This window comes from Vigna angularis, chromosome 4 (genome assembly GCF_016808095.1).
Source record: "Vigna angularis cultivar LongXiaoDou No.4 chromosome 4, ASM1680809v1, whole genome shotgun sequence".
In the NCBI taxonomy this organism is placed as follows: Eukaryota; Viridiplantae; Streptophyta; class Magnoliopsida; order Fabales; family Fabaceae; genus Vigna; species Vigna angularis.
Genome location: NC_068973.1, coordinates 25,466,682 through 25,481,529, shown reverse-complemented (window position 1 = coordinate 25,481,529; position 14,848 = coordinate 25,466,682). Strand labels below are relative to the sequence as shown.

Below are 14,848 nucleotides of genomic sequence, written 5' to 3'. Positions count from 1 at the left end.
TGTTTACACCAACATTTAGTTGTAATTGCGAGTAACCAATTATAAGCATCAATATTAAAAATTTTCAACTCACCCATTTTTTCCCAACTCCTGAATAAATGTTGTCTTCGCAACCCCCATCATAACGTCTCTAATCAACACTCTTCCACCAAATTTCTTCTTATAATTTTTGTACAAATGCCTTAAACACAACATGGGCTCCACTCCATTCAAAATCTCCTCAAACACTATCATTAATCCCTGCAAAAAAAGAACATTAAGGTTTTGTTAAATAATGAAAATTATACCCAATGTTGACAATCTATGTCCCTAATATCAGCCAGCAGCAGTGTCAAAAACCATCTTTAGGTGTCTTTGCATTCATTTTCAACCATAGCAAAAACTAGTACGAAATATGGGTCATTGGGGTCTTTGGCCACTACCACTAACAACTAACCACCATATGTTGTCTTCAGATGACAATCATCTACCCCAATGAAGGGCCTGCAACTACCTAAGAAGCCCTGCTTACAACCCTTTAAACGCATATAAAATGACCCAAACCTTGGTGCCAAAGTTGGTTGGGGTTGGTTGACCTTAATCTTGAAGGTTCCAGCCTTAACTCTTAACAATTCATCCACATAATCATATAGACAAGCATATTGTTGTTCTCCATCACCCACTAAAGAATACATTGCAATTTTTTTTGCTTTTCCAACTTTCCACAGAGTTATTCCAACACTGAATGACTTCTTAATGTCATCAATGATTTGGTTCATTGTCATGTTACCCACATTTATAAACTTGTCTACTAATACTTGTACAATTCATTGTACACTTGCACTTTTGTTTTCAAAAACCCTTCCACATCTGTGACGCCTAACCAGAGTTTTCACCCTAAACGTTTGGCTGCATCTTACCTTTCTAGCCATAATAACAAAACCAAATTTGTTTTTACACACTGCACTAACTCTCTTCATATCATTCTTCACAAACTTAACTTTTTTTCCATTTAAAACATTATGCTCCATTACCGCATTTTTAAAATCTTTTAATGAACAAAACTCTGTCCCCAATTTGAATTTGAAGGTCTTGTTCATATCATTCGCTCTATACTTTGGAAACTTCCCCCTTTTTGAACTCACACTGTCATCACTATCTACATTTGAAGACAATTCATTAGTATTGTATTCTTCATTTATGTCATGGTCTCCAACTTGTTCATTAATCATAAATGACCCTTCACCAACATTGTTTCTTCTCCTCACAATTTTCTTCTTCTTTTTTATTCTACTCCACCTATGCAATACAGGATTAATATTTCTACAATCTTGCTCCACCCTCTCATTCTTAATTTCAAACCCATCATCATCATTTGTCATTCTTTCTTCTTCATTATCATCCAGATTTTCTTCAGCTGAAGTTTCAACTTGCCCCTCAACCATAGTCCCCTATTCCTGTTCCTCATGAACATAAGGTTGTTCCTCACCAGCATAAGCCTCTTCCTCAGCCATTTTGAGCTCTTGTACATCCACATTAACCTCTCCCTGTTCATCACCAGCATAAGCCTCTTCCTTAGCCATTTCAACCTCTTCTATATCCACATTAACATCTTCCTATTCCTTACCAGCATAAGCCTATTCTTCATCCATTTCGACCTCTTCTACATCCACATTAACCTCTTCCTGTTTCCTCAACAACATAAGGCTCTTCCTCACTCATTTTGAGCTCTTCTACATCCACATTAACCTCTTACTGTTCCTTAGCACCATAAGGATCTTTCTGACCTCTTCCTCATGCACATTAACCTCTTGGTGACCCACATTTACCTCTTCCTTCATCTCGTGTATGTGTCATTCATCTGCCTCTTCACCAAAAGTAAGAAACTTAAATTCAACTGCCTTACTATGAACATGTTGAACATAGATTTCAACCTCTTCGTTATTTTCCTCTGCGTAGTAAGCCAAGTAAATAGCTTCCCTATCATCACTCAGTATTCTCAGATTGTTCATTAGCCTTTGTTTGGACCCCTTCTACAATAGCTTGAACTTTGCATCATATTTGAATTCTTTAACAATTCTCAATGCTTCAAAATACGACCACTGATCGAGATCAACTCCTTTTATAACGTGTACCTCTCCTCCAACATATTCTAGTTCGTTATTATTAATGAACTTCCCCATGTGATGCAAAGACACGTCGAAAACCATTTCTACACCTACATTTTAACATCAACATTTTACGCCCAAATAACACCAACCTTTAACGAAAAACAAAAGCAAAAAATTACCTTGCTTGCTTACGCATTTCTTTCACAGTTACCGCAACAACTACCGCAGCCACACCAAGCACGACTACCACATCAAAAAACGTAATTTTGCTTCGCGTAAACCTAATTTTTCTTGATTGATCAAAGATAACTAAAGAACCCTAATTTTTCAAGTAAATAAACCCCTATTCTGAGTTTCGTAAAGAAATAGAAACGTGGCACACAATTACCATGAAAGCTGACATCATACGTGGTACACTGTTAGCCACCTCAGATAAAATTTAACGTCGTTGCTTTTGGAGGACTAAAAATTAGAGTTTTCTAAGGAAAAGGATCAAAGTGAAGCAAACTTTGGATGAGAGACGAAACCCAAAAACGTTTGATACTTGAGGGACTAAAAACATATTTAACCCTTTATAATTTTGGTTTGTTGTTGTGCGTTTCACTTTAAGCCTGTCACAACTATTTTTATTTTTCATTTTTTAGGTCTTCGATAACATCTTGGTAACTGTTTTTTTAGTCAGTTTTGTTCAAGTATTATTGTACTAGGTAGTTATTTTTTAATCTTTGCAATCAATTGTTTGTTTTTGTTGTAATATATTTTGTGGCCATTTAAGAGCCTACATTCAATCAATGAAATAGACACATAGAATGTATCACATATTAGTTTTTTTCTGCGTTCTACTTTCAATAGAAAGTATGGATCCTACACACTATCAAAGAGTTATTGGAAGCCTATGATTCTTGGGTAATACCAGACCAGATCTCAACTTCAGTGTTGGGTTAATTAGTTGCTACATGCATAATCCCAAACCAATCTTAAAATACCTACATGACACTTCAAATTTTGAGATTTTAATTCCTAAAAGAACAACTAATGAGTCTGTTGAATTGATAGGCTATTTTGATTCAGATTGGTGTGGTGATAAAGATTATAGGAAAAGTACAATTGGGTATATATTTTTCTATGATGATGCACCAATCTTATGGAATTCTATAAAGGAATTTTCAGTTGCTTTATCCTCGTGCAAAGCTAAATATATAGTAGCTTTTGAAACTGCTTGACAAGGAGCTTAGTTAAGCTCACTATTGCAAGAATTGAAGATTGAAAAATTGTAGACTGAAGCTTCTTATTGATAACAAGTCTGTAATAAATCTTGCTAAACATTCAACATCACATTGTAGAAGTAAACATCTAGAACGATATTCCATTTTATAAGGGAACAAGTCGGTAATAACAAGCTTGAAGTTGAATTTTGTAGCTCTAAAGAATAATTGCTTATATTCTTACAACAACTTAAAAACGTGAAAGGTTCAAAAGTTTGAGAAAGCTTATTGGTGTTGTGAATGTTAAAAGCTTTTGACCTGAGGAGGTTAAAGCTTAGTCAAGCCAAAAGGAAACATCTTTTTACAATTTTTCTGTTATATGATATTTCTTCAGTTGTTTCATTGTATATAAACATTTTCTTATGTTTTCAATAATAAAATTTAACAATGGTTTGAATGTGGTTGCCTTGATTTTGGCTAGTGAGAGAGGAAGACAAACTATGGCGGAATTTTTCTATATCAAGTGTACCTTTAACTAGAAAAGTGACATTTTCTATACCCGTTTTTGAACCTATATTTTTATACACTAGTGCCTTCATTAATTTTAGTGTGATGGGCAAAGTAGTTACTTCGAACGTAGATATTAAATCATATTGGATCAAAATTATCATTAGGACAATAGTCATTGAAAACTAGACAACGATAAACACTTATAACTTGTGCATGAATTGTATGGTTTGAGAAACTCTATACATAATAACATTGTATTATTGTTTTAAGTTTTAAAGGATTCTCATCCACATCAAAGAAGAAAATGATTGAAATAAGACGAAAATGAACAAACTATCTCTTTAAAAATGTAGAAAATTAGGTTTTGATTAATTTTTTTAAAAGTTAGATTATCTTTTTTGTTCGATAATATTTATTTTTACTTTGAAAATATATATTATATACTGAAAATGTTATATTTAAAATGTATATATTGTTTTGTATAATTTTTCTTTTTCAAGTTTTTGTTTCAAGCCAAAATCAGTTCAATTTAAAAAAAAAAAACTCAAAATCTTACGTCTTTTAGTCTACTAACATATGTCTATTAGGACATTAACATATGTAAATTTGTAAATTTAGACATAAATTTGGTTCAAATTAGAGGAAAAACTTCAAAATTTATGTTAGTTATATTTGTAATACTCGTCTGTAAATGTAAATTTATATTTATTATAACTCAACATAAAAAAAATTTACATTGGAAATTTTAGCAGACATAAATTTACATTAAATTTACATCTTCATAAATTACAATTAATCTAAAATAAATTACAATTAATCTAAAATAGATGTGTCTTTTTTGTGTTAGTGATAAAAGATTCAATGCAACAAAATTTAAATTTAAAATTAATGGTTGACACATGTTTATTTTGTGTATGTGTCATATCTTTAAATCTTTAATACAATGTAGAAGCTTTTAGATATTAATAAACATATATTTGTTTTTAATTATTGTTATTCATTTTTTTTTCTGTACGGCAAAAACATATGTTTAAAACAACAGAATTTAACAAGTATTAAAAAGTTAAATTATTTTTCTCAATTAATAAGAAGTTGAAAGTTCATTTGATAGAAGATCTCTAGTCTTAGTTATTGTTTTTGGAATGATTAACCTATACCAATGTCATAGCTAAAAATAAACATTTTCTCTCTTTATTTACATGTAGTTAGATTTGTGAGAGTGAGTAGACAACTTATTTTTTTAAAGTGCAAACGTCCCGAGTAAAATAATAATATGAAATAAAATAATTTTCAATATTATATTTCAAACCCTAAATCAAAATCTATATATTGAAAGCGTTAATAAAGAAGGAAAAGTTATTAATAATATATTTTATTAGAGATATGGGATTTTCTTAAAACTGGAGAGGAAATCTTGAATTAAATCTTAAAATGTTTTGAAATAGAAGTGATATTTTGAAATGATTTTTCTAATACAGAATAATATTGTGAATGAAATATAAGGTTCTAAATAATATATTTAAATATTGTTATAATCACTCACGAAGAAAAAACAACGTAAATGGTTGGCATTAACGTTTAAATATTCAACACTATAGCAATCTAGAATGAAGTATTAAAATCCCTATGTATGGTTTCGCATTGTTATTCTTCTGAGCCTGACATATTCATTAACATTTTTTCAACCAACGAGGTCAATTCAATTTAAGCCTATGAATTTCATTAGTCTATTTTCAGTTAAATAATCAATAAGCTGCAACAGAGGTTCAAAAACGCCACCATTAGCTTCCTTAATATTTATGTCACACCATATAAAATATAAATTAAATGCGGAAAAATAAACGTACAAACAAAAAAAGTCAGCTATTGGCATGATAGTAATTTATATTATTAATTTAACAAATCTCTTTCATAATCTTTTAGTATATGTCTTTTCAATATCTTAGTAAATATCTAAAAGAAGTCTTCTATTTCACAATGTTTATAGCTAAAAAAGTTCAACCGTTGATTCTTTTTCAAGCATATAAACATAAAAAACAATACTAACATAAGAACGTAGAAAGTCAAGATAAAACAAAGTTGAAATTTTCAGTCTAACACACAAATTTGTGATAAAATAATAGTATAGTGAAGAATAACAAGGAGTTAATGTGTATGAAGGAGTTAATGTGTATGACTTAGAATAAATATAGGAAATATATAAATAATATTGTTTTTTTATTTTTTTTACTAAAATTTTTATATATTTAAATTAAGTAAAATAAGGTGTTTTTGTTTATGGATATAATATGATGCGTTTTATCTATCAATTGGTTTAAGATAAATATTAAAAATATAGTTAGGATTGTTTGATTTAGTTTTATGTGATGATATTTTTAGAAGAAGTTGAAATGAATATGTATAAATTTTAACTTTTTTAATATATAAACTTTTATTTATGTTAAGTTTATGGAAGTTATTCATTCTTTGGAGTATGTTGGGAGAGAAGATTTTTAAAATTGTTTGGATTAATCACTGGTTTCTTAAAATCTTAGAGAAAGATGACATCAATACACTTTTTTAAGCATGTCTAAATCAAAATTTCTCATGTTTTTAGTAAAAAAAATCATTATACTGATAAATTAATTAATTTAGTTTTGATTTATAGATAATAATATAAATGGTTTAATGTTTTACGATTTATTTAGATTTTTTTTCATATTAGGTGTAATTTTCCTATTTCATGAATAGTAACTTTTATCATGAATTTAGTATAATAATTTTGTATTTTTTTTAATAATTTTTATGCAATATTTGATAGACATTTGTAGTGTCAAACATAGTTAAGATATCAAAATTTACAATAATGTTTATAATAATGTTTATTATATCTTATTTGAAAGAATAATAAATTGAATTCAACTGAACTTTTAACTAAAAATAAGTAAGTCACTAGAACAAAAATCGCGTACAATGTCAAATATTTTGAGCTTTTAAGGGCGAATTTATGAACAACGTCATATCAGGAGACGTTTTAAAAAATTCGACGTTAAATGAACATCGAATTTTGTTAATATACGACGTTAATCAATTTTTTTTATTTTTTTTAATTAATTAATTCTGATCCTTTTTTACAACTCTATGAGACTTGAAGAGCAAAAAAAAAACAACAAATTTCAATGTTTGGTATTTTATAAAGCATGAACTATGAACGTGTAGTGTAGTATCAACAACAAACAATAATAACCAATAACAAACAAGTTCAATCAAATAAGAACAAACAAGTTCAACCACCAACAACAACAAACAAGTTCAACAAAAAAAAACAACAAACAAGTTCAACACATAAGTTCTTCAAAACGAAAACTAACCTTGAAAAGGTGGGTTCATCGAAATAAAGTTTCGTGAGAGAAAGCAGAATGCGCCTATGAAGGAGAAGAGGGTATCGAATGAAAGAAAGTGATGCTCGTCAAATGAAAGAAAGTGATGCTCGTCAAACTTCGTTCGAGAAATTGACGTCGAATTTAAAGGGTATTCAATGTTTTATATCATTTTACGTCGAATTACAATTTTAAACGACGTTTAATAATTGCATTTATTTACAAAAATGTGTCACCGCTTATTTTTAACGTTGACTATTCAGTGGTTCGACGTTGAACGTGTGACGTTGTTTTTGTACTAGTAAGTGTTAAGTGAATCAATATTTATGAATTAGATTGAATTAAATTATTGTTGAAACTTTAAATGTTAATGAAATGCACACTAGAAACCATTGATATGCACGTATATGAATTATTGAAATTTGAAAAAATGATAAACAATTTTCTGTAGCTTATAAATATCTTTCTTTTAAGTTATATATATGGGACTTATTTTAAAATGATACTTTTAATTATAAACAACTTTTTAAAGTAATTTCTATTGAGGAAATGCTCTTAGTATTAGGACGGCACCCTGTAGCCATACATGTAGTTAAAATTCACATGAGATGAATAAGCATATGGAATTGTCAAAGTTTGAATTGGTCAAAGTCAAAAAATCTGACACCTATGTTATTAGGATTCAAGTTTCAAATGCTCGATAAAAGCTACAAATACGTTGACAAACTTAGATAATATGAACAACTAAACCATTCTTTTTTTCTAAATTATTATCTGCTCTCTTATCACGTTAACGTTAGATCCAATCAATAGTTTTTAAATATATGGAATCTATGCACGGATTATATTTATATTAGATACAATACATATTTAATATGTTGATGTATTTACTTTTAGAAAATAGAGTACGATAGTGATATAATTTTTAAAAGTATGATAAATAGTTCTTTTTTAAGTTTGAATTAAAATTAAAATTATATGTATAAAAATTATTAATATAAAAAACTATAGGTTATTGTTATCATAAAAGTGTTATTTACTATATATTACATATTTCATTAATAAGTATGGGTAAAGTATTATAAAAATTCTAATACAAATGCATATTACACATGAATATTTGATTTAACTTAAAGTATTGGTGGATCATAATAGGTCAGAACAATAACATTAGTTTTTTTTTTAAATCTTTCATATTAAAAGTTTTAATAACATTAAAATATTTTTTAAATCATGAAAAAAAAAAGTTATTCTAAGGAAAATATTCATTAGGATTTCGTCAATATTAGAAGGCCGTGTAACAATATCTTCAAATAAAAACATATCTGCTTAGCAAAAAAAAAAATTTTCATAATTTTGAAATGATTTAATTAAAGAAATTATTGATTTGGATTTTATGAAAACTATTATGATTTTTTAGTTATTATAATCTTCTCGTCTCATGAATGTCAAGTCAGTGAGCTCTCTAACTTTGGTTGCATCTAGTGAGATTATTCTCGCCTAGAGACTACCAATTCAGTAGTTCTCTGAGTTTAACTTTGTCCAACTAGTATATTCTCTTCTAGTGAGTTTGCATAATTCTGTAGAACACAAATTTGCAAACTTATGCCATTCCAAATCTGCAAAATCAGTGCAACAACCACAAATGCTAAAACTTACCAATTATAAGATTGTACACTACTCAATGACTCAATTAATCTCAATTACAATACCAACTATACAACATACCAAGTCTCAAAATACAAATAATGTAAGCCAAATTAAATCCTAACTTAACTCCACACATCATATTTCATCAGATAGCTCAATCACACAAACAAACCAAAAATTGTATGAGCATGCAACTAGAAATTACAAGTTATCTATAAGTTAAAAATAGTGCAATTAACTTCCCTTACCTGAAAGACAAACCAACTGCTCAAGAATTGTAAAAACACCTTCAAACACACAAGTTTTATCTACCTTTATGAACAACAAAAACACAATCATAACACACCATTAAGACCACTGATCAACAAAGGACAGAAAACCAACTTATTCTCTTAGAGAAACTAATCAAATAAAAGTGGAGAGCTCGTCTCAAAGATCATCCTAACGGTCTCCGATATTCAAATAGATGAACGGGTGATGAGAAAACCTAGAGAGAAGAGAAAGAGCTCTAAGATAAGGTTTTTAGAAGAATTATGTATTTTTAAATAATAAAACTTGTTTATAAAAACTCTATTTATACTTTAAATTTTTAATATTAAAATAACCGAATCTCACATTTTAAACATAGTATCAATTATAAAACACAATTTTCTAGATTCTTTTTTTATATATATATATATACTCATCACTTAAAAATATCAATAAACTATACAAATTAAAATATTTCTTTATAGAGAAAAAACCTAAAATAGTAAAAGAAATTGTTGAGAAGTAAAATAATCTATAAATTATTGATAATGAAAAGCTTATTTAAAATATACGAATACATATAATAGTCATACTTAACTATTAACATATCACTTTAACATCATCCATAACTTAAGAAATATTAATAAGTTGAAGGAAAAAAAATAAAATAAAAATTGAGAACAAAAACATAATAAAATTTGTATCAAAGTAAGTTCAACAAATTTATAAGAGAAAAAAAAAACATTTAACGCAATTCAATGTTCCAACATAGAAGTGAAAGGCTCTCTCCATATATTTGTGTGAAAAATTGGATTAGAGTAACCCAATTATACCATGCACATGATAACCAAAATAAAATAAAATATTTAGAGTTAATTTGGCTTATTTCTGTCTCAATAATTGATTTAAATTGAAAATTAAGTGATTATAGAAAATACTAACCGTGCATAACAAAATATTTTCTAACGTAAATTTTGTGAACCAATATATCAATAAGAATAAAACCATTTTATGCAGACAAATAAGTTACTGTAATATTATCACATGTTACGACTTCTATTGGCGGCTTCTAAGAATTCAATTCAATAAATAATCAAGTTGGTCGGTACATTAGTGCTCATTCACGTGGAACTATGATATTTGTATTACAGAAAGTATGTGTACGAAAGATGTTATAAAAAAAAAAGAATTGTGTGTTTTATTCAGTATATATTTACTTTACTTCAAAATAATTGCTATTTTAGGAATTATAGTTTAGTTTAAACATTTAATAATTTAGATATTAACGAAGAGAAAAGTGTAATTTAGTGTGATTAATAAAAATATTAGGAAATTGATTAGTGAGAGGGTTGTTGGTCGCCGTTTGAGTAATAGGGTGAAAAAAAAAGAGCATAGTAGTGCGTAGGTAATTTTGATGTTTAGTATAAAACGGGTGAGAAGACGGTGATAGAGAGTATAAGAGAACGTTATCAAAATAAAAACGAAATAGTAGTCGATATCCTTGAATGGAACAAGGGAAGCAAGGAATTATGGTGGCGTCTCAGAGTCAGAATCCCTTAGAGCAAATCCAAGCACGTTTCAAGGAATTGGAAAATGGCTTCAAACTCTGGCTCTCCAAGCAGTCGCTCCCCGTCGAGGCTGCCGTCGTCACCACCACCAGCGCCGCCCAGGGCGCCGCCATCGGCGCCTTCATGGGAACCCTCACCGCCGATGCTCCCTCTGCTTTCCCCACCCCTCCGCCCAACGCCGCTCTCAACCCTCAGGCCATGGCATCTCTTAAGCAAGCTCAGGTTTTGTTTTCTACTCTTCACTTCCTCTCTATTATTGTAATTATTACTACTACTACTACTATTATTATTATTATTATTATTATACCTATTAGGGTAATTTTAATTGATATTCTTCAGTGGAAAATATTTTAGGGTTATGATTATTCATTTACTTAATTCTACTTTTAGTGTAATTTTTTTGTTTTGTTTAATTATTATGTAGGCTCTAGCTGGAGGTCCTTTTATTCAGGCTCGGAACTTTGCTGTGATGACGGGAGTGAATGCTGGAATTTCCTGTGTCTTGAAAAGGTTGAGGGGCAAGGAAGATGTTCAGTCCAGGTGAGCTTTATGCCTCAAATGATACAATTTTTCCTTCTTAGTGATCTTTGTATCCTGGATCCGGCTTTGTAGGTGAAATTCTTTCCCGTTTTTTTGCTCTAAATTCAAGCTGCTACATTTTTCTGTAATATAATTTATCTGTGCAATTCATGGCTTGAAGTATTTAGCATATGGTCTTTGATTTATGAATTATTATACTAATGTAGATATTGATGAAATACTGTTTAAATGGATAGTAATTCAAGGTCGAGCTGCTTCTCCATAAAATCGTACTTTGATCACACTGTTATTGTGCGTAATTTGTTGTTTTAAAGATAGAAGGAAATTGACACTTTAACAGTTCCGGCTATTCATGGAGGCTTGTACTCTTCATTTCTTTGGATTAGTGTCAAGTACTTAACTGGAATAAGTTTGATATGGATATTCTCTTTCTATTCCTAAAGTGTTATGAAGTTTATATGTTGCTGTATTCATGAATTATTGGTTTTAGTTATACAAGAACAAAAAAACAATGGCAAGAATGTAACTATTCATCATGAAATCCCTTTAAACAACTTCCTAATGATCGTCTTCTTTGTATCCCTTTCTCCTTTTTCACTATACTAAAAATCATGCAATATGCTGTCAACACTTGTGGTTTTAGTGGTCTTCTTTGTACATGTCTAAACCCTTTTTACTGATTTTGTATTCTTTTTCTTCAATTGGTTCCATATCAATATCTTTTCATATATAATCATTTGGCAACGTATAATAATTTTTGTGGTCACACATCTATTTTGTCATTCATATATTTCTGTTACTCCTAGTATTCTTATATTTCTGTTGCTTCCTCCTTTTTTGTCTTGTTGATCCTTTGAAGTCCAATATTCATTACCATAGGCACAGAATATATTTTTTGCAATCACAAATAACCTTGACGCCCTTTATTCATTTTAACCATCTCACTTGTATCCTATGTAGGACATCCTCAAGCAATTGTGTGCTTTCTTACTTTGAAGAGAAAACCCCTTATTTTCAAATATTTTCTCCAAAGTTGAAGTTTAGAGTTAATCAGTTTCCTTGATTTCTCTATTAAAAACTAAATCATCCACTAAAATATGTTTTTAGGGATAATATTTTCTTCTGAATGTCCTTGGTAAGTACAATCAAGGATAGATCAAACAAGTAACTACTTAAAGTTGAGTTTTGATGTGATCTTATCTCAAACGGAAAGTCCTTAGTTTTACTTCGTGGTGTTCTTACTCAAGTAGCATATAGCATGCCTTTTATTAGCTTAGATGTAAGTCGCAGAACATCTTTCTTTTTCAAAGTTTCCTATAACACTTCTCTTGATACTCAATTATGTGTTGTTTCCAATTCAATATAAACCTTATGTAAATCTGTTTCTTTGCTCCAATGTCTTTCTTCCAGCCCTCATAAGAGTTATTACTGGTAACAAAGAAGGGAATGTATTTCTTCATATAATTATTTTTATCAAAAGAAAATATTTTGTGAAAATTTAAGAGAAGTAAAAGAAATAGTAGAATAAAAGGTTTTGTGCGATGAAGTATAATTATATATGTAGTTTTCCTCGTCTACTGAGATCTTACGTGTTACATTATGAGTTATCTACAGGATCTATAATTACATTATTTCCTGTAGGATAAATAAAACATTTTAAAATTTTAAAAATAGAGAAAAATTATGAAAAGGTTTTATATAATTAATTAATATCTTTTGTCTTCCTCTTGAGCTGTGATCTTCCTTGTAAAAGTATTTTTATTTCGGAATGAGATCTGTACTTCTATGCTCTGTTTGGTTGAGGGAAAAAATATTTATGATGGAAATAGAGAAGAAATAAGTTGTGAAAAGAGAAAAAGTAAGAAATTTAAAAAAAAACATTTAGATGTTTGGTAAGGTAGAAATATGTGAGAAATAGAGAAGTGTTTTAAAAGTTGTGTAATTTGATTGATTTGATAGGAAACAAAGAAAGATATAGAGATAAACAGATCAATTAAAATAGAAGAGAAATAGTATATTGTAGGCACCCTATTTTTTGAATTTTTTATTTTTATTTTTTTCATATTCTCTCCCAACCAAACAAAGCGTTTCTTTGTGTAAGCTAAACAGAAATTGCATTTTGATGGAGATAAATCTGGACAGAAACTCATAATATGACTGACATAATGTGAAGTAATCCATGATCTTTTTATACTAAATTCTGAGGACAATTAATCATACTTTTTACAGGTACACGCCCAAAACCACTAATAGAATAAGACTCCTAACCCTGAATTTCCTGGGAGAATGAGGGAAGTACATGCCCAAAACCATTAATAGAATAAGACTCCTGAACCCTACCAAGTGTAAATTAAATATACTCTAAAGATATTATGAGATATTTTCTGGATATTCTAACTGTTGGTTTAAAGCTGTCAACTTTCCATGTTGCTCAAATGAAGGCAAACTCAGAGCCATCAAAACATATTCTAATTTTAAAATTTCGCCTCAGTGTCTGGGTTGAATGTCGTTGAAGGGTAAAAATTTATCTTTTAAGGTCTTCCTGTCTGGGTAAAAATGAATTGCCTCACATAATTCTTACGAATCATGTGATTGAATATGTTATACAAAGTGAAAGCTTTTTGTTCATTTTTTAATTGATGTCAGCTCAGTATCTTGGTTTGATATTTCCTTATTACAATCAATGTGCTTTCTTATTTAGCAATTATACTTAACTTTTGAGAATCCATTAAATTTATTGCAGCATGGCGGCAGCTTTTGGTTCGGGGGTCATGTTTTCATTGGTAAGTGGCATGGGTGCACCAAATCAAGCAACAAACGCAGTCACTTCTGGACTTTTCTTTGCACTTGTTCAAGGTGGACTTTTCCAGGTAGGCAAGAAGGAAACCGTCTTGTTTATTTGTTGTATCATTTATAAAAAAATCTTGGACTTTATGTTCGAGTGAGGTGTTCTTGCCTGCATCCATGGATTTTTGTGTAATGCAGGTTTATAATTTGGTATCCCATTAATAACATATCTTCAACTATTCATTGATTTTGCAGATAGGACAAAAGTTTTCCCAACCACCGGTTGAAGATATTCACTATGCTAAAACAAGACACATGTTGAACAATCTCGGCCTTCTGAGTTACGAGAAGAATTTTAAGAAAGGCTTGTTAAACGACAATACTTTGCCTTTACTCACAGACAGGTTGGGAAGTTCAATTTCGTGTCAGGTGTTATCTTTTCTTCATATATTTTGTTTAATGGCATTATTGGAGCATGAGTCCTTTGTTTCTCTATGATGTCTTTCAGTGCTCTCAGAGATGTGAGGATTCCCCCTGGACCAAGACTTTTGATTCTTGACCACATTCAGAGGTAGGAGTTATGCTCAATGTTTTGTCATATAATAGTGTATCCTTGCCTTCATACTAAGTTCTGAAGTTTGGTTTCAGGGACCTTGATCCCAAGGAGAAGCGAGGAAGCCGACATTGATTGATATGAATAGTTTGCTGCCTTGAACTTTGAAAGCCATTGAAAATGGATCTTAGGAAGGAAGTTTGTGTTGCAAATGAATTTTGTCTTTTTTGTTTTTTTAGCTTCACGTTCCAATGCTGTTGCAGTATACTTGATAAAATTTGATAACTAATCAGTCGTTTATTTCAGTTCACATGAAACGTAAAAGGGTTCAAACAAA

At 29.8% G+C, this 14,848-nt stretch overlaps 1 protein-coding gene across 1 annotated transcript; it reads left to right on the top strand.

Moving 5' to 3' along the window:
• The first annotated feature begins 10,512 nt into the window (after window positions 1–10,512).
• LOC108330771 (chloroplastic import inner membrane translocase subunit HP30-2) lies at window positions 10,513–14,848 on the top strand. Its single transcript, XM_017565315.2, has 6 exons — window positions 10,513–10,853; window positions 11,056–11,171; window positions 13,915–14,041; window positions 14,214–14,362; window positions 14,467–14,529; window positions 14,607–14,848. The coding sequence occupies exons 1-6, from the start codon at window positions 10,569–10,571 to the stop codon at window positions 14,644–14,646; spliced, it is 780 nt and encodes a 259-aa protein (XP_017420804.1). The 5' UTR covers window positions 10,513–10,568; the 3' UTR covers window positions 14,647–14,848.

What these genes read in the sequence shown, in the direction of transcription:
- LOC108330771 (XM_017565315.2), top strand. Translation starts at nt 10,569, where the DNA reads ATGGAACAAGGGAAGCAAGGAATTATGGTGGCGTCTCAGAGTCAGAAT. An exon ending in CATCTCTTAAGCAAGCTCAG is followed by an intron (nt 10,854 to 11,055) that starts GTTTTGTTTTCT and finishes ATTATTATGTAG; the next exon opens with GCTCTAGCTGGAGGTCCTTT. An exon ending in ATTCTTGACCACATTCAGAG is followed by an intron (nt 14,530 to 14,606) that starts GTAGGAGTTATG and finishes GTTTGGTTTCAG; the next exon opens with GGACCTTGATCCCAAGGAGA.